The sequence below is a fragment of the Mustela putorius genome, unplaced genomic scaffold (genome assembly GCF_011764305.1).
Source record: "Mustela putorius furo isolate JIRA1106 unplaced genomic scaffold, ASM1176430v1.1 tig00000275_pilon_pilon_pilon, whole genome shotgun sequence".
NCBI classification, from domain to species: domain Eukaryota; kingdom Metazoa; phylum Chordata; class Mammalia; order Carnivora; family Mustelidae; genus Mustela; species Mustela putorius.
The window spans coordinates 34291144-34311523 of NW_025421341.1; the positions used below are offsets into that span (position 1 = coordinate 34291144).

The 20380-nt window shown below is 38.0% G+C and overlaps 1 protein-coding gene across 7 annotated transcripts in view; it reads left to right on the forward strand.

Moving 5' to 3' along the window:
- The window catches only part of GIGYF2 (GRB10 interacting GYF protein 2), a 148760-nt gene that overhangs the window by 79914 nt on the left and 48466 nt on the right, over nt 1–20380 (forward strand). For 4 of the 7 annotated variants that reach the window (XM_045078909.1, XM_004773488.3, XM_004773490.3 and 1 more), the window contains 6 exons: nt 7323–7502; nt 10817–11034; nt 11127–11289; nt 11378–11566; nt 14082–14278; nt 15264–15423. In XM_045078909.1, the coding sequence (XP_044934844.1) occupies nt 7323–7502; nt 10817–11034; nt 11127–11289; nt 11378–11566; nt 14082–14278; nt 15264–15423 (1107 nt within the window). Of the gene's footprint in view, nt 1–7322; nt 7503–8627; nt 8791–10816; nt 11035–11126; nt 11290–11377; nt 11567–14081; nt 14279–15263; nt 15424–20380 lie in introns of those variants that run through there. The other 3 variants (XM_004773489.3, XM_004773491.3, XM_004773492.3) reach the window with 3 other exon arrangements.

A 20380-nucleotide genomic window follows, 5' to 3' on the forward strand; every position in this document is an offset into this window, starting at 1 on the left:
TTCTAGAATAAAATTTTTATAGTGAAGTAAAATTTTTTCAGAGCTGTATATTTTGACATAATTTTATTTATTTGGGAGAGAACACACAAGCAGGGGGAAAGGGCAGAGGTAGAGGGAGACTCAGACTCTCCACTGAGGAGGGAGCCTTGATTTCGGGTCTCAATCCCATGACCCTGAGATCATGACCTGAACTGAAAACAAACTCTTAACTGAGTCACCCAGGCGCCCCTTGACATGATTTCTGTTGGGATATTAATACCTTTAGTCCCATCTTCCCCTTATAGAGATGTTGGTAGTCTTTATCTGTAAGCTGTGCCATGTGTAGTATGTCTGTTGCCATTTTAGAGTTTGTTAGACTTTGATCTCAGAGCTGCTTCTTTCTCCATTAGTTTTTCTGGAATTTTTGCTTCTTCAGTGGGTTAAATTTGTGAGTAAACCCAGGATTAGGAGTTTAATTTTTTTTTTTTTTTTGGTAAAGATTTTATTTATTTATTTGACAGACACAGTGAGAGAGGGAATACAAGCAGGGGCAGTGGGAGAGGGAGAAACAGAGTCCCCACTGAGCAGGGAGCCCCATGTGGGGCTCGATCCTAGGACCCTGGGGTCATAACCCAAAATGAAGGCAGATGCCTAATGACTGAGCCACCCAGGTGCTCTGAACACCCATGTTCTATTTCTGATTTGGTCACTACTCAACTGTGTGATCTTGGGAAACTCCCTCTACAGGTATCCCTTTCCTTACAGGAATAATAGAGATGATAATGTTTAACTTAATTTTTGTGGTTAAAATGATGATTAGATGAGATAAATGGATGCATTTGTTTACATGTTTGTCTCTGAGCTATGGACCTGGAGGGTAGATGCTGTGTCAAGGTCTCCTTTATTTTTAATCCTTCATCTTTAATTGTGTTTGTCTATAGAGGAAGCACTCATGTTAATGTATCCTAGAGGTCTGAGTAAAACAGGTAAAAATGGTAAAGTTAGTACTGTTTTTATGGGAAAATATTTGGTAGTGCTTACTGAAGTTGAAAATACCTTATTTTACTCCTGGCAATTTCACTTCTAGGCATAGAACAACAGAAATACAACCTTTTACTAAATTTCATATCCAGGAACGCTCATAGCAGCACAATTGATACAGCAGAGAACTAGAAACAGCCTAAATCAGCAACAGAATAATATATTGTGGTCTGTCCATACAGTGAGATTCCGTTAGCAGTGTAAAAGAACAAACTGTGGTTCTCTGTAGCATTGTGGATGAGTCTCCCATAATGTTTAGTGAAAGAAGCCAGACATAAAGGAATATTTCATTTGCATAAAATGTTAAAAAAGCAGACAGAACTAATCTTTGGAGATGAAAGTCAGAAATAGTGCTTACTTTGGGAAGGGTTGACTGGAAGGACATCAAGAATTTTGAGTGCTCTTGATGTATTTTTTAAATTTTTATTTCTGTTAATTTTTTATTTTTTAAGTAGGCTCCATGCCGAGTGTGAAGCCCAGTGCAGGGTTTGAACCCACAGCCCTGAGATTAAGACCTGAGCTGAAATCAAGAGTTGGAAGTTTAATTAGCTGAGCCACCAGGCGCCCCAGATTTTTTCTTTTTTTAAAATATTGGTTATGTGAATATATTTGCTTTATTGAAACTTTTGGAATTGTACATTTGTGATTTATGTACTTTTTGGCAAGAATGTTATACTGCAGGAAAAAGTTTTCATAAAGGGAATGGGGAGAGGAGTTGAGTGAAGTCCACTTAAAGGTGCTTGAATTAGTTTCATCTTTCTCTTGTGAAAATGAGTGAGAGGAACCTAGGTGGCTCAGTCAGGTGGGCATCTGCCTACACCTCCGGTCGTGGTCTCAGGGGCCTGGGATCGAACCCCACATTGGGCTCTCTGCTCAGCTGGGAGTCTGCTTCTCCCTTTCCCTCTGTGCTCTCTCTCAAATAAACAAATAAAATCTTAAAAAAAAGAGTGAAAAAGAAAATGACACTGACCCCCTGAGGTGGAACTCCATATACCTTGCACTTAATATGGGATGTTTGGTGCATTAGAATTATGTTATTCTGGCTTTTTTTGGTTTACTGGAGAAGTTTTCATTTCAATCTTCTTTTTTTTTTTTTTTTAAGATTTTTATTTGAGAGAGAGAACACAAGCAGGGGGAGTAGGAGAGGGAGAAGCAGGCTTCCTGCTGAGCCTCTGAGCAGGGAGCCTGATGCCTGATGTGTGGCCCAAAGCAGGGGTGGATCCCAGGGCACTGGGATCATGACCTGAGCCAAAGGCAGATGCTTAACGCCTGAGGAGCCCTGTTACCTTAATATTTCTATTATAGTTATTAATTATGTAATATGTGACATATCAAAAACTATATTACAGTTGAGGAAATGAGCACTCAGTAACAAAATTTGAACTACTTTGTTACAAGATTTTTGAGCTAGAATGGGAAATTCAGGCAGCCTTACCTCCACACACACACACACACGCACACACACTTTTAAATTGGGAATTGGGCCTTTTTTTTCCCCCCCCTAAGATTTTTATTTATTTATTCGACAGACAGATCACAAGTAGGCAGAGAGGCAGGCAGAGAGAGGGGCGGAGGCAAGCTCCCTGCAAGCAGAAAGCCTGACTCGGGGCTCGATCCCAGGATCCTGGGATCATGACCCAAGCCAAAGGCAGAGGCTTTAACCCACTGAGCCACCAGGCGCCCCTTGGATCTTTTCTTTCTTTCTTTCGTTTTTTTTAAAGCCAGGATATATAAATCAGAATTGGTTGGGGCCAGAAGTAAAATCAGGTGTAGTGAATGCAAGATTTTTATTCTTTGTTTAGTACTGTGCTCTTCTTTATCTTCAAAATACCAGTCTCAAATCGTTTTTGGAACAAGGTATGGCATAGTCATTCAAACATTATGAAAATTGTTGAAAATTACAAGATGGTTTTTAATAAGTAGAAAAGTGAGATTTTGTTTCTTCCTGTATTTTCCCTATTTTTGCCCTATTCTTTTTTCCTGTTTTAATTTTTCTTTAAGATTTTATTTTTAAGTAATCACTACATTCAGTGTGGGGTTTGAACCTATAGCCCTGAGATCAAGAGTCACATGCTCTTCCGACTGAGCCAGCAAGGTGCCCCTGCCCCATTGTGTTTTTTTATTTTTTTATTAGGTACTAATATGAAAAATACATGTAGGACTGATAGGTCCAAAGGTAAAGAAGCTGTTAGTTTAAAAGATATATAAACAGTTTACACAAAGGGACATAAAGTCAGTAAACAACAGGAAATATCTTTGATATGAAAAATTCATATTTGAGCTGCATTAATTTAGCACTTTACAACTATTAAAGTAGTAAAAAGGTTTTGAAAGGATATCAGCACTTAGTATCAATAATGTGAAATGGTGTGTTGATCTGACCCTCTTTTTTCAGGGAAAGAGGCAGTGGACAAAGTCTGTCTTTTGACCTAGTAATTGCACTCTTTTGAGGTGTGTTTTTTTTTTTTTAAGATTTTTATTTATTTATTTGACAGAGAGAGAGATCACAAGTAGGCAGAGAGGCAGGCAGAGAGAGGAAGGGAAGCAGGCTCCCTGCTGATCAGAGAGCCCACTGAGCCACCCAGGGGCCCTGAGGTTTTTTTTTTAAGAAGACATAATTCAGAAAAGTATTTCTTGTCTAACTATCTATATAGTCCACAAAAAATTGGTTATAAAGTAAATGTCCAGTGGGCAATAATCTAGTGGATTACACTATGGCTGCAAAGTATACCTGGTATGTACCCATTTGTATGATTGGGAAGATGTATAATCACAGAGAAGTACTTGCTATGAAAATAGTAGGTATACTGATTGCAACTATAAAAAAATATAAAGTTAAATAAAAGCTAACTACAGATAGAGTTCTGTTTCTAAGATTGAGGGATTACTAGTATTTTTTTAAAGATTATTTATTTATTTATGTCTCAGACAGAGATCACAAGTAGGCAGAGAGGCAGGCAGACAGAGAGGGAAGCAGGCTCCCCGCCGAGCAGAGAGCCTGATGCGGGGCTCCATCCCAGGACCCTGAGATCATGATCTGAGCCGAAGGCAGAGGCTTTAACCCACTGCGCCACCCAGGTGCCCCAGGATTACTAGTATTTTTATTTTTAATAATTTTAATATTTTGTAGTGTATCATCTGTTACAAAAAAATTATAGTGGTCAGTTTTGATGAGTTAAGCATTTTGCAATTTCTGCTTTTTCTCTTGCTTTGCTGTGTTCATTAGTTTTTCAAAGGCTTAGTGTAAAAGTAGGTGAAAGAAAGTGAGTGTTTCATCTAGTGCATCCATCATGTGATTACTACTGTATTCCCAAATCATTGCATGGTACCTGACACATATCTGATTATGTGGATTAAAAGCCATTTCCCATCATTTATCTATATATGTTTCTATCTATCTATATATATATTAGGGATTTTTTTTTTTAAAGATTTATTTTAGAGAGCAGAGAGCATGGTATGGGTAGGGGCAGAGGAAGAGGGAGAGAGAGAGAGAATTTCAAAGACTCCCTGCTGAGCATGGATCCTGTTGTGGATTGATCTCAGAACTCTGAGATCATGACCTGAGCCAAAATCAAGAGTTGTATGTTTAACCAAGCCACCCAGGTGCCTCCGTATTATCTCCGTATTAGGGGTTTCCTTAAGTTTGCTTCTTTTTTGTGAGTATAGCTACATATTTCACCAACTCATATAGTAGATGTGGTACTTTGTAAAGCGGGTTGCCTTTCTTATTCTGAGCAAGAGAACCTAGAAGATCTCTGAACCCAAGGGCAGATATATATCTGTATTTGATTTCATAAAACTTGGCACTTAATGTGCAATAAATATTTGTTGAATGAGGAGATTAACATTTGAATCCTTTCTGTACCATTTAAATAGTGTGATTTTGGACAGTTCTCTTTTGTTCTTTTGAGCCTCAGTATTCTCAGTTACAAAAATAGGAAAAATAACTTCAAATATTTTTAAAAAATTATTTATTTGTTTATTTCAGAGAGAATGAATGAGCAGGAAGAGGGCCAGTGGGAGAGGGAAAAGCAGGCTCTGCCTGAGTAGGGAGCCCTACATGAGGCTTAATCCCGGGATCCTGGGACCCGGGCTGAAGGCAGAGCCACCTGAGCCACCCAGGTCCCCCAAATAATTTCTTTTTTAAAGATTTTATTTATTTATTTATTTGACAGAGAGAAAGAGAACATGTACGCACAAAGGAAGGGGAGCAAGAGAAGGAAAAGAAGTCTCCTTGCTCAGCAAGGGAAGCAGGGAGCCTGATGGCAGGGCTCAATCCCAGGACCCTAGGATCATGACCTGAGCTGAAGGCAGCCACTTAACTCAACCACCCAGGTGCCCCAAGATGACTTCAAATATTGAGGATATTGGTTAAGTGACTGCCTTCAGCTCAGCTCATGATCCTGGAGTCCCAATATCGAGTCCCGCATCAGGCTCCCTGCTCAGCAGGGAGTTTGCTTTTCCCTCTGACCCTCTCCCCTCTCATGCTCTCTCTCTCTCTCAAGTAAATAAGTAAGATCTTTTTAAAAAAATTAAATATTGAGGATTATTATGAAGAATAAGCAGGATGGATGGATTTTTTTAGATGAGTGTTTTTATTATCTATGGCTTTGTAGCAAAATACCTCAGAACTTAGTAGCTGAAAACAACAAGCATTATCTCAGTTTCTTTGGGATAGGAAGAAGCAGCGTAGTTGATTGACTCTGACCTGGGTCTCTTATGAGACTGCAGGGCTACAGTCAGGTGTCAGCAGGGCTGTAGTCATCTGAAGGCTTGACTGGGGTTGGATCCACTTCCATGCTTACTGATGTGGCTGTTGGCAGGCCTCAGTTCTGTGCCATATGATCTTTTCCTCAGGGCTGCCTCATGACATGGCAGTTGGATTGCTATGGAGGGAGCATCCCAGATAGAAGTCATAGTTGTTTTTAACTTAATATTGGCATTGACATCTTATCACTTCTGCTGTGTTCCGTTCGTTGGGAGCTAGCCAGTAAGTGCAGTCCACACTTTAGGTGCAGGGATTCCACAATAGCCAGGAGGCCGGGCTTGTTGGGGACTATCTTAGAGGCTGCCTGCTGTAATAAGAAAGCAGGTAGCATTTTGCCCAGCAGATTTCTAGATATTTTATCTTTCAATAGAATAATTTGTGGTAATAACCTAGTAAGTGTTTGGGCAAAAAGGATATTGAATCTTAATATATGAAGTGGAACTTAAGAGGATGACCAGAAATTAGAATTCCCTCATTTTCAGATGCAACTGTACAACTTTCTTTCACTTTTTTGGTGGTTTAGTACAAGGAATTGAGGTTGTCACTGAAGTATAGTTAACCATAGGTCATAAATGGAAGATACCAGTGTATGTTCTGGGTTTTTAACTAATTTAATGTGAGATTTTATATAATCTGTTTGAATTGTTTATGTTAGCACATGTGGGATGGTGAGTAAAGAAATAATTTGTTTGCACAGTTCGGAATTATCTTATCTTTTGAAAGTACCAATTTAGTTCACTTAGTATACCAGGCTTTCTTTCATCATTAATGGAACCCTTGACTGGCATTAGGTTGCACATAACTTAGTTTTGCATTCTGTCCAAAAGCAATTTGTTTTATGCCTATAATGTAATAGATGTTAGAGCAAATGAAAATGAAAAAATTATAGTTCACATTGTCTACTTTTGAGTGTACTGTGTTTTTTATAATAAAATATAGGTTGAATTTTATAGATACTCTATTTGGGCAAATTGCCAGTAGAAGTTAATTAAATAAGTAAAGATGCATCATATAATTGAAAATTCTTGTATGACTTTTAAAAAAGTAGTATGTGCTGGTAAGGTAGGTTGGTTAACTTTTCATTGCATCCCCTTTTTATAATGCACACATTATTTGTTTAAAAAATAATTGCCCAGGTATGTCTGGGTGGTTCAGTCGGTTAAGCATCTGCCTTTGGCTCAAGCCATGATCCCAGAGCTCTGAGACCCTGCATCAGCTCCCTGCTCCATGGAAAGCCTGCTTCTCCCTCTCCCTCTGCCTGCCGCTCTGCCTACTTGTGCTCACTCTCTATCTCTGTGTCAAATAAATAAATAAAATCTTAAAAAAAAAATAAAAAGTAATTGCCCAGTCTGTGACTGTTGCCTTTAAGAATTATGACTAGTACTAGATGTTTATGTCCACAGCAGTTCTGTTACTCATGCTTCCTGAGCATTGGGGTAGGCACGTCTGCACAAAAGCGTGATCTGAGCCGTCTGGTCTGTTTTCAGAGTCCGTATTGGCTGAGGTACATGTTTCCTTATTTTCATTACAGGGAGACCAAATTTTGAGGAAGGTGGACCAACATCTGTGGGAAGAAAGCATGAATTTATACGATCAGAAAGTGAAAACTGGCGTATTTTTAGAGAAGAACAAAATGGAGAAGATGAAGATGGAGGTTGGCGACTAGCTGGACCGAGACGTGACGGAGAGAGGTGGCGGCCCCACAGCCCTGGTAAGGCTCCTACTGAGTGAGTGCAGGGAACAAAATAAGGGAGTATTTAGTGGACATTGTTACCAATCAAGCAAGAAAGATGAATAGGTAAAGTAAAAAAAAAAAAAAAAGAGGACTTAGTTATTTATGTCACACACTTGCATCATCACATCACACTCTTATCAATACAAAAAAATTTCAGCACGAAGATTCCCCCATATCTCTTCAGTTGATGAAAATCATTTTTATTTTTCTGGAGCAAGTAGTGTGGTTTAATGGAAAGCACCTATCTTTGCAAAACCGTGAGAGGGTCTCCTTCAGTTTTATCTGACACCGAATTGTTGTATTTTTTCAGCATGCTTTAAAACTTACAAATATGTAATTATACGCTCACTGAGGAATATGTGCTTTCCCTAAAGTGGGTGCTTTTCCTGTATAATAAAAGATGTATTCTTTCAGGGTTTTTTGGTCCCGAATAAGTGATTTATGCTTATTTGAAGGATAAACTCTAAGCCCAGGTCAAAAACATAATCATAAGTTCATTCTTTTGTCCTAACTTTAGGAGAGAGAGAGAGAATAGTAGTGATTAGTGGTTTTGTAAGTTCTTCTGTTTGACTCTTAAGAATGCTTCAAACTGTTCTTCCCTGACATTAGATATGCTGGTAATTGAAGACACTGGTGCTTTGTGTCAAAGTTCATCCCCTACCAAAGTGCTGATTCCATGCCTCATGATAATCAGATGCCACTGTAGTTTGAATCGTGGGGTCATGCAGAACCAGAGTGCACAAAGAGTGTATATTTGCCTTATGAATTTCATGTGCACAACATTATTTTAGCTATCAACCATATGCCAGAGAAGCTCACTTTTAGTAGAAAAAATCATAATCAAACTGTTTTCATTTATATTTTAAAATCAAGTTATTAGCAAAATCACTAATCTCAGCCCAAGTAAACATTATAAAAGCAATCAGAGTGCTTTAGGTTTATGGATCGGTGGACACATAGTGAAGTTAATCTTTGTATATAGTTTTGATGCTTTTATGCCAACTCCTCATGGCTGACTCTTGGGTGAGTTTTCTGTCATGAGTGGGCATTGTTTACATCACAGTTATCTAGGTAGTTCTCATGAGTCTGTGTGCTGGGCAACCAGATGTTACAGTTCTCTTCAAGGTATCACAGCATTTTGTGCTGAGCTTGCCTGTAAGCAAAAGGGTTTGTAGACTATGTTCCCAACAAGCATTCAGTGAAAGAATGGACAGGGTCCGGGCTGAGCGAGAAGAGAAATTCCAGCGGATCAAAAACAAACAAGGTGAATGTTTTGGAAGACCAACAGTGTTTGTGAGGCCAAATGTCTGATGTCGATTCTATTAAAGGGAGTTAGTTAAACAAAGTAAAATTTTAATGTATTTTCTACCACTGACCCTCCTCACCCCAACTTTGATTTGGACATATGTTGTCTTTTAAAAATCTTTGTCTCTGATTTGATTTCCATGTCTGATTTATTTGTCATTAACTTAACAATTTCCCCCCAATTTTTTACTGATATATTTTTAAAAGACAGTTTGGGGTATATAATATACAGGGCTGGCTGAAAAAACACTGGAAATAAGCATTTTTTAAAAAGAATACCATCTAGTTTTTCAACCCAGCATTCTTAAAAGTTGTCTGATTATATCAGTTGTTTTACTCTTAACATTTCTTAGATTATAGTTATTTTATGATTTGATTAAAAGTTTAAATATAATGATTTTGACTAATTTTTGTGGTATAAAAATTGTAGCAAACTTTTATTCTGTTATTGGGAGGACGTTAAAAAGCAGTGGTTAGTCTTTATAAGCTAGGGATTTCTACATTTGTTTTAAGTAGGGCTGAAAACTGGATATGTATGGGAGATGGGACGATTAAGGACAGCAAAGCATCCACTCTGGGAGCTGAACTTAAGAAACTCAGTAAGAGGAAAACATGAGCCAGATGCCTAGAAGGATAGATTCCTATCATGGTGCATACTTAGCAGACTTCAGAAATGATAGTAATACAGAGAGTACTCTGGAATTCAACATTTGGTCATGAGTACTTCTTTTGAGTAATGATTCTAGGTTTGCATTTAAGCAGCCTGGGTGTAAAGTTCTTTAGTTTTCACAATGTAATAGTTCTAAGTGAAGAATGGGGGAGCATGGGAATAATGTTTTCTTAACTCATTTGTGAGTGATTTGTAAGTAGGTGCCTCTACTGGGCATTTTAGTGTTTTGCCTTCTTATTTTCGGTTTGTTTTAGATTGCTGGTCTTAGCAAATTGGGCCTCAGTAGTAAGAACATTGAACTTTTTGTCTCATTTCTTTTGTGTATCTCCCACAGAGAAAGCTGAAAACCTGCTTCTTTTTTAAAGACTCTCTTAGACTTGGGTTTATCAGATATTAACAAGAGTTCCCCTTTCTTAAAAAAACAAAATACCTCAACTGGCATCCTTTATTCTTAGGCAGTCTTTTTTCTGTTGGAAAGTAGATGTAATAAACAGTATGGTAGGGTGGATTTAGGAATGTCCCTGGGGGTATTACACAGAAATAAAAACTCCCTAGGGAGAGTTAAGAGATGAGAATAAAGGGAAAGGAAAGTAAGCATGCTGTTGTGGAAAAAGCAGTAGAAGATGCAGAATTAGATTCTTGTTCTGCTTTGCCACTATGCAAGTTACTTCTGTCAGAGTTTTTGTTTCTTAAACTATAAAATTAGGATAGTGGGGTATATAAAATCTCTGACATCTGTCAGTGCTATAATTCCATGCCTTTTTTGGGGGAATCAGAATTACAAATGGAATCTTGGCCCTTGCAAGTAGGCTTGATAAATTTAATATTAGGATTTGCCACAGGGAGTTCGTGGTATACATCATTTTTGTGAGAAGAAAGAAACGTATTAAGGCCTGCCAGAGGGAAGGCATAGACTTTAGTATGGGAAGGTGACCAACATTATAAGCCTGGGCTAAGAGTATGCCATGTGAATGGCTAATTGACATTTCAGTCAGATACCTAAAGCTTATCCAAAGTGTATACTTCAAATTAAGTGTCCTTTAACAGTAATTTGTTTAAAATTTATTTTTCAGAGCTTTAGAGGAGTTGATATGGCTCAGTACTCACCAACGATAACTCCTGTTGCTACTTAGTGATGTCATATGTATGCTGAGCTCTGAATTTCATTTACTTTGCCTAATTTTCTCTTTAGTAGGTTGATCATTTGAATTCACAGCCAGGCATAGTTTTCTTCTTTATTTCCTATTTTATTTTTTTTTTTCTCAAGTACTGTCCTAAAAATTTTCTAAGGTTTGTATCCTCCTCCTCATCCCAGATGGCCCTCGTTCTGCAGGCTGGCGGGAACACATGGAGCGACGGCGAAGGTTTGAGTTTGATTTTCGAGATCGGGATGATGAACGAGGTTACCGAAGGGTGCGTTCTGGCAGTGGAAGCATAGATGATGACCGGGATAGCTTGCCTGAGTGGTGCTTAGAGGATGCTGAAGAAGAGATGGGCACATTTGACTCCTCTGGAGCGTTCCTCTCTCTAAAGGTAAGAAATTTGTTTTAAATGTTAAAACAGGCATTGACCTGCCACCAGAGCCAAATGTATTGTTGACCTTTGGCTTTATTTTCTTAACACAGAAAGTACAGAAAGAGCCAATTCCAGAAGAGCAGGAAATGGACTTCCGGCCTGTAGAGGAAGGTGGGGAGTGCTCTGACTCTGAGAGCAGCCATAATGAAGAAGCCAAAGAACCTGATAAGACAAATAGGAAAGAGGGAGAGAAGACAGATAGAGTGGGAGTAGGTAAGGCTCATTTTTGTCTTTTACCTTCTTGTTTTCATCAGACTCAGAATTTCCCAAGTTGTTAACTTACGAATGCTTCATGTTACAGAAGCCAGTGAGGAAATATCCCAGACCTCCTCATCGTCTGCTAGACCAGGTACTCCTTCAGACCATCAGCCTCAGGAAGCACCACAGTTTGAGAGGAAAGAGGAACCCCAAACTGAACAAACGGAAAAAGCTGAGGAAGAGAATCAGACAGAAACTAGCCTACCAACCAAAGTGCCCAGCAGAGGGGATGGTATGTATTTATGAGAGTAGACAAGCTGAAACAGGATTCTGCTCAGGCAGGCCAGTGATCACTGATAAGATAGGATTCTGTTTATGCCTTATAGAACCTCTCCCAGTGGTAAATTACTGGAATAGATTATTTTACCAGTGAACCCCCTCAAACGCTGCTTCCCATGTTTTGTCGTTCCCCAAATTCACCAAAACAGAGTTAGAAACTCGGGAATCTTACTTAGGATGTTATGACACAGCCACCTTGGTATTGGTTGAGCGGACAGGGTTTAGGATCCTCTGCAGTAGTTGGATCCCCACATCAGACATATAGTGGTTGGATGTGTGTCCAGAAGGCACACCAAATTGCTGTTGTTCTAAGAGAGGCCAGAAAGAACATGGATGGATCTGTGGAAGTCCTACCACCTTTGCTAAAGAATAAGTTTAAAGTATATCCCCTTCTCCAGTGTTACTGTTTTAATTTGCTCGTATACCTTAATAGGCAGTTTTAATGTTTACTTCCATGTTCCTTCTTGTGCATACTTAAAAATGACATTGTAGTACTTGACGTTGAAGGGTTAATTGGTTGAGTCACCATAGGAACATGCCTTTAACATGGCATTTGAGTCCTTGTATGACCTGGCATATGCCTGCTTCTTTCTGTACAGTTTCAGTGCCATCTCTGTCTCCTTCATACTCTGTTCCCCACCCTCACAGACCCTTAGGCCCACCCCATATAAGGCCTTGTTCTTTTGTCTCCATGCCTTAGCACATGCTCCTCTCTGTGCCTGGAACTCTGTTCCACCCCAAATTCCTGAGCTGATTAGCGATCTTCTCTTGGTTCTTAAACAACCAGCACTGTTCTTGACATGGCAATACAATATGATAAAGATCTGTGTATTATCCTTTTTGCCTAATAGACCATCTATTATCTTTTTTGCCTTATAGACTAATATTTATAGGGCTTAAACTAAGGGTATCTTTTTAGAGTTCTATGTCTAGAGCAAAGCTTAGTGAGTGATTTCAAATATTTGAATCTCTGTCAGGCACTGTGGGACTTGTCCATTTTGAGACCTGTTTGATATGTAGTAGTCATTTTTCAGTTATGATCTGCCCCCAAATTACTTGTGGTTCATTCTCTTGAATGTAGATGCCTGGGACCTTATTCTAGGAGATTATAGGACGGAATCCAGACATGTGTATTTTGAGAAAGCTTCGTAGATACCCATTAAAGATGAAACTCCAGATTGATAGTCTGTAAGGGAGATAAAGCATATTAGTCATCTAGGGCAAAATTCCTATTTTTAGAGGATAGGTGAAGAGTAGCCAGAGAAAATTTTCATAGGCAAGAGTGGCCTATAGTGAAGGACAGTAAGGAAGGGAGGAGGTTTCAATTCAGGATTGGACTGCTAAGGTCAGATGGAGAGGACTAGGAAAAGCCATTGGGTTTGGGGACGTTGAGTCACTGCTTTTTTGTGAGAGAGAAGCTGTATTGGAGGTTGGAAGTGGAAGTCACAGTGTAGCAGGGGTGGTGGTGGTTGTGGTGGATCAACTGTTCTTTTAAGAAGTTTGGCAGAGAGAGGAAAGTGTTCCTGAGAGGGGCAGGGATTTGGAGAAGCTGTCTGTAATTGAGCAAACAAGGTTTCAAAGGAGAAACTGCATTTGTATCTAATTACTCCCATCCCCCTCCCTTCTTAAGAGCCTGCATACTGAGAGGCTAGAAATAGGGACCAACACAGAACCTCTTTTGCAGTCTGTGTTTATATTGAGAAGAACTTGCTGACCTGTCTAGGTAAACTCCCAAATGCTCTTCATTATCCTAAAGAATAATGTATTGAAATACATTAATTATCACCTGAAATAGGTATTTATTCAAGATAATTGCCAATGCACTTAATCAAAGTTTTGATGATGAGTTACAATATTTTTGAGAAGATTTGCAGTGCTTTGTTAATCGTCTGCTGGTGGAGACATGTTATAAAGAAGGGATTGGGCTGATAGTTTGCTCTCAAAAGGAAATTGTGTAGCTGTTGGGCAGTTGCTCTAGTGACCCAGTCAGGCACTTTCTAGATACCTTTTTTTTTTTTTTAAAGATTTTATTTATTTATTTGACAGAGAGAGATCACAAGTAGATGCAGAGGCAGGCAGAGAGAGAGAGGGGAGCAGGCTCCCTGCCGAGCAGAGAGCCCGATGCGGGACTCGATCCTAGGACCCCGAGATCATGACCTGAGCCGAAGGCAGCGGCTCAACCCACTGAGCCACCCAGGCGCCCCTAGATATCTTTTTTAATCCTTATGTTGTGTCATTTTGTAGAGGTACTTCTGTCATCGTAGGGAGAAATACTACACTTCTCTATAAGAAGTAGCTGCAGTGTTCCTGATCCATATTTCTGTTGAGCCCATTTAGTGAGTGGCCCAACTTGGTGATACATTCTTCATAAGACTCTACTGGGCTCCCTGCCCTTCCCCCTGCTCTCTCTCTCTATAAAAAATAAAATCTGAAAAAGAGTCTCTTTATTCCATGTTTTTTTCCTTTAGAAATAGTTTCTGATGTCCAGCAGCCCCTGTCACAGATTCCTTCAGATACAGCCTCTCCTCTTCTCATACTTCCACCGCCTGTTCCCAATCCAAGTCCTGCCCTCCGGCCAGTTGAAACGCCGGTCGTAGGTGCTCCTGGGATGGGCAGTGTTTCCACAGAGCCAGATGATGAAGAGGGTCTCAAACATTTGGAGCAGGTAAAAATTTTGTAATCCTTTTTTTCTTTCTCAAACTACCATAAAATTTGGAAGCTTTAAATGAATATTTAGAAATGGAACTTCTGTGCATTAGATTTTATGTACTGGAAAAGTTGTTTGTAAATCTCGTATTTTTTTGTGTGAGTAATTGTCTTTCAAATCATTTCATGCTTATAAGTTTCTGCTATGTAGTAGTCATTGTGTCAGGTTATTTTTTCTCTTCTGAGGTTGCCCTTAGCTGTTTGCTTTTCTTTTTTCTTTTTGGAAATTAATGGAATGCCAAAAATGGCAAATACAAGCAGCTGTGGATGGGCATAGCGTCTTCTGTATCTTTTGCCTAAAATATAACTGGAAAAATAGTTAAACTCAGAATTTTAACATTTTATTTATGTCTCTAGATTTTCCTAAGATATACCTTTGTTGTATACAAAGTAAATGATAGCTTGTTTTCTGTAGAAGAATTTCTCTTTCAGGGTGGGGTAGTTTTTGGTGGCAGGAAATGCTCAAGGAGAGGAAGAAAAGGCAGTGTCTTAGTAAAACTTATAAAAAATTTTATTTGTAATCATATTAATTGAGTCTTTGTTGTATTAACACCCATGTTTTTACAGGTTTAGTTTATTTGCTTCAGGATTGACCAGTGGCTTATTAGTTTAAAAAGTAATCTTATTAGTGTGTTGATTAGAAGCCTGGATTTTCATCCATACCAGTTTGTGTTTTAATCTGTTCGGTTTGCTTAAAAGTTTTGAAACTTTGAGCAAGATTTGACCTCTCTCAGCCTTAGTTTACCCCTCCATAAAATGGGGGTAGTACATACTATATGACCTTGTTGGAAGAAGTAAATGGTTGCCTGCTATGTTTCTTGCGTTGAAATACCTTTCACAGGCCAAATCATTCAAAAAAAGGTAGGCATTTTTATTATATGTTCTAGTATTTATTTGGGATCATTTGTTTCCTCAATCCTTTTTTTTTTTTTTTTTCCTATTAGCAAGCTGAGAAGATGGTGGCTTATCTCCAAGACAGTGCACTAGATGATGAGAGACTGGCGTCAAAATTGCAAGAGCACAGAGCTAAGGGAGTGTCTGTTCCGCTGATGCACGAAGCAATGCAGAAGTGGTATTACAAAGATCCTCAGGGAGAAATTCAAGGTAGCTCGTTCCATTCTACTTGAAGCCATTACCTCCAGATTCTGTAAGATGGTCATTATTTAATGTCAGTTTGCATAATAGTAGAAAACAATCCATTTTTACAGGACACACACACACACACACACACACACACATACATAGTAGAAAACAATCCAGTTTTATAGGACATATATACACACACACCCACACATATATATATATATATATGTATGTATGCATGTATGTATGTATATGGCATTTTTGTAGGTTTCTCCCATAGTACTTTACAATTTCAGTGTAGGGGGAGGGCAGTCCAATGAAAATTGTTTGACTATAAGGCAGAATGATTACTAATATGATAGGGATGTAAACAAAATGCTCAAGACCCCCTCAGTTCTAGCTACCCAGCTGGTTAACTAGGCAGGTGAATTCCTTATCATCTTTGTACTTCAGTTTCCCTCCCATAAAAAGGTGATGGCAGTAGTCTTGGAAGACCGTACTTCAATGTTCTGCTGAAGTGGAGTTGATTCCATGAATGATAAAGATCTGTTAAAAATGTGGGAGAAAAGGTCATACCATATTTTATGTTAATCCCTTAAAAATTTGGATGGTGCACAAGTTAGATTAGAATGAGGAATGCTATAAAAGATATTTGTTGATTCTTCATTTCTGCTTTTGAAATCTTTGTTTATAACTTGAAATTGGTTGACTGTGTTAACCAGTATCATGATAGTGTTTTACCAAATACACCCTGTGACCTCTTTCCAGCATACTAACTCCTTTTCCACACTCAGTCCCCTTACCCTTTCCCTTTATTCTCCTTTGCAACATCTGTTGCTGCCTGGCTCTGTATATATTTGTTAATGATCTGTTTACATCCCTGTAGAATGTAAGGTACATGGGATCAGGACTGTGCATTTGTGGGTTTTTTGTTTGCTTGTTTGTTTTGTTTCTGGTAAAACAATCAGAAGCATTTATTCGATGTTTTAGGGATTGCAGCTGGAGAGACAAAGTGTGCTTCCAAGTTGAGGACTCTGTGTTTTAATTAAAACACATGGTTTTAAAAACCAAAACCAAAACCAAAACCAAAAACAAAAAAACAACAAAAAAAACCCCACCCCAAAACACATGGATGTGTTTTTTAATTAAATTTACTTTAAGATAATTGTAGCTTCACATGCAGCTGTAAGATATAATAGAGATTTTATGTATTCCTTATCCAGTTTCCCAGTACTGGTAATCTCATGCAAAACTGTAGTACAGTATCCAGCCAGCATATTGCCTTTGATATAGTCAAGATTAAAAACATTTCTATTTCATATTGCCCTTAGATAAACATATGCATTTCCTTCCCATTGGTACCTACTCCTTAACACTTGACAACCACTACCCCCATTTCTATAGTTTGTCATTTCAAGAATGTTACATAAATGGAATTCATTTCCAGCTAATTTTTTTTTCACTCAGCATCCTGCTCAGAAGATTGATACAAGTTGTTACATGGTGTCAGTGGGTGGTGTTTTTTGTTTTTTTAACTGAGAGTACATCAGTGATGTGGATATATCATAGTATAGTCATTCATCCATGAAAGGTATCTGGGTTGTTCCCATTTTTGACTATTATTATTTTTTTTAAGATTTATTTGGGCACCTGGGTGGCTCAGTCATTAGGCATCTGCCTTCAGCTTGGTCCTCATCAAATCCTGCATCAGGCTCCCTGCTCAGTGGGATGCCTGCTTCGCCCTCTCTCACTCCCCATGCTGTGTTCCCTCTCTTACTGTCTTTTTCTGTCAAATAAACAAAATCTTAAAAAAAAAGATTTATTTATTTTAGAGAGAGTATGTGCAGTGGGGAAGTGGGGGTGGGGGGAGGGAGGAAGAATCTCAAGCAGACTCTTCACTGAGCTCAGAGCCTGATGCGGGGTTCGATCTTATAATCCTGAGATGATAAGGTGAGCTGAAATCAAGACTTGAACCCTTAGCTGACTGTGCCACCCAAGCACCGCCTATTTTGGCTATTATAATAAAGCTGTTAAACATTTATGGGTAGGCTTTTGTTATAACAAACTCTTCATTCCCCTTGAGATACAAACATCCAGGAGTGCAACTGCTAGATTATATGGTAACGACACATTTAGTTTTTTAAAGAAACTGCCAGACTTTTCCAGAGGGCTGACCATTTTGTATTTCTGCAGCAATCTATGAGTGATTTGGTTTCTCCACATTCTTGACAGTATTTGATGATGTTGCTATTTTTTATTTTAGCCACTTCACATGTTATGTAGTGTATAGAGTATACAATATCTCATTATAGTATTTGGTTTGCATTTCCCTGATGGGTAAAGATGTTGAACATTTTTTTATATGTTTATTGGCTGTTTATTTTCTTAGGTGAACTATCTCTTCATGTTTTTTTACCCATATTCTGGTTAGACTCTGCTTTTTTTTTTTTTTAACCTTTTGAGTTTTGAGATTTCTTTATATATAGGTACTAGTCCTTTGTTAGATAGGTGGTTTGCAAATACTTTATCCCAGCCTGTTTTTATCTCTTTATCACAGATGAAAAGTTTTAAATACTGATGAAGTCTAGTTGATTAATTTTTCCCTTTTATGGATTGTGTTTTTAGTATTAAGTCTGAGACAGAAGAACTCTTTTCCTAGCTTCAGATCCCAAAATGTCCTTTCCAAAATAATTGATAGTTTTTTGTTTTATATTTAAGTCTTGTGATTTTTTTAAAAAGGTTAATTTATTTATTATTTAGTTTAGAGAGAGAGTGTGGGGAGGGGCAGAGGGAGAGAGAGTCTCAAGTAGACTCCACATGGAGCAGGGAGCCTGATGTGGGGCTTGATCCCATGACCCCAAGATCATGCCCTGAGCCAAAACCAAGACTGCTCAACTGACTGCAGCACCTTGGAGCCCCAACTCTGTGATCTATTAATTTTTGTATAACGAATGGGATTTAGATCAAAGTTTATTTTTTTGCTGATGGATGTCTAGTTGCTCTGGAACGTTTGGTTGAAAATCCATCTTTCCTCTTTTGAATTACCTTTCTCAAAATTCATTTGGGTGTATTTATGTTGGTCTGTTTTCTGTGTTCTTTTTTCTATTCCACTGATCTGTGTGTCTGTCTTTGCGCCAGTATCACAGTCTCGATTACTGTAGCTATATAATTATATATGTCTTGAAGTTGGATAGACTGGTTCCTCCTGTTTGTTTTTTTTTTCTCCCAGTTTATTTTTATCAAAACAGTTTTTAACTTTTCCAGTTCCTTTGTTTTTCCATATGAATTTTAGAATAATCTTACCTGTATTTACCATATAAAAATTTAAAAAATCTGTACTTAAATATCTTGCTGAGATTTTAATAGGAACTGTGTTAAACCTTTATATCATTTTGAAGAGAATTGATAGCTTTCTCATGTTGAGTCTTCCAATCCATGAACTTGTAGTTTTCAGCATATATTCTGTACATGCTTTAATCCATTTGTATCTCCTTGGTTTTTTTTGAGTAATTGTAAATTTTATTTCAGTGTCTTTGTGTTCATTGTTACTATATAGAATTGAATTTTGGATGTTTGTCTTTAGTCTGTGACCTTGCTGAGCTCATTATTAAGTGTAATGTTAGCTTCTGGCTTTTTATAGATGCTCTTTATGAAGTTGAGGAAGTACCTTAGTTTTTGAGAGTTTCATTGGGTATTGGATTTTGTCAAATGCTTTTTCTGCATTTGTTGAAATGATCCTATTATTTTTCTTCTTTAGCAACTTTGATTTGGTGGATTAAATTGATTGCATATTCAATATTGAACCAGCTTTGTACTCTTGGAATAAACGCCATTTGGTCATGATTTATAACTTTTTATATATTGCTGGCTCCTTTTAGGTAATGTTTAGTTAAGGATTCTTGTGTCTGTCTTTATGAGGGATGTTGTTTTGTGGTTTTGGTATCCTCATTGTCTGATTTTAGTATCAGGATAATAATTAGCTTCATAAAATTAACTGGGAATTATTCCCTCTCCTATTTTCTGGAAGATTATTTAGAATTGATGTTAACTCTTCTTCAAATGTTTTGTAGAATTCTCCATTGAAACCATCTGGGGACTTCTTTTCGGGATTATTTTTAAATAATAGGCTCTATTGAAAAAAATAATAATAAAGTAGGCTCTATGCCCAGCATGGGCAGGCTTGAACTCATGACCTTGAGATCCAGAGTCACATGCTCTACCAATTGAGTCAACCAGATGCCCTGTTTTTGTTTTTGTTTTTTTAACTTTAAAATTAAAATTCAGTATCCCTAATAGTTACAGGGGCTATTTAAATTATTGATTTAAGGGGCGCCTGGGTGGCTCAGTGGGTTGAGCTGCTGCCTTCGGTTCGGGTCATGATCTCAGGGTCCTGGGATCAAGCCCCACATCGGGCTTTCTGCTCAGCCGGTAGCCTGCTTCCCTTCCTCTCTCTCTGCCCGCCTCTCTGCCTACTTGTGATCTCTCACTGTCAAATAAATAAATAAAATAATAAAAAAAATTGCTGATTTAATATGGGTTGATTTGGTAGGTTTTGTTTTGTTTTGTGTTTTATGAATTCATCCATTTCAGCTAAGATGTCAAATTTGTGTGGGTAGAGTTACTTGGAGTATTCCCTTACTCTCTTTTTGATGTTTGCAAGTTCTGTAGTGATAGCCCCTGTTTTATTCCTCATGTTGGTAATTTGTTCATTTCTCTTTTGTCATTGTCAGTCTTGTTACAGATTTGTTAATTTTTATTCATCTCTTCAAGGAATCAGCTTTGTTTCATTGATTTTTTTTTCATTACTGTTTTTTGTTTTCAGTTTCATTGAGTTCTGTTCTTATTTCTTTCCTTCTTCTTAGGGTTTATTTTGCTTTCCTTTTTCTAGGGTCTTGAGGGTGGGTGCTTATATAGTATTGATTTGAGACTTTTCTAATGTAAGCATTTAATACCATAAATTTCTCTTTCAATACTTCTT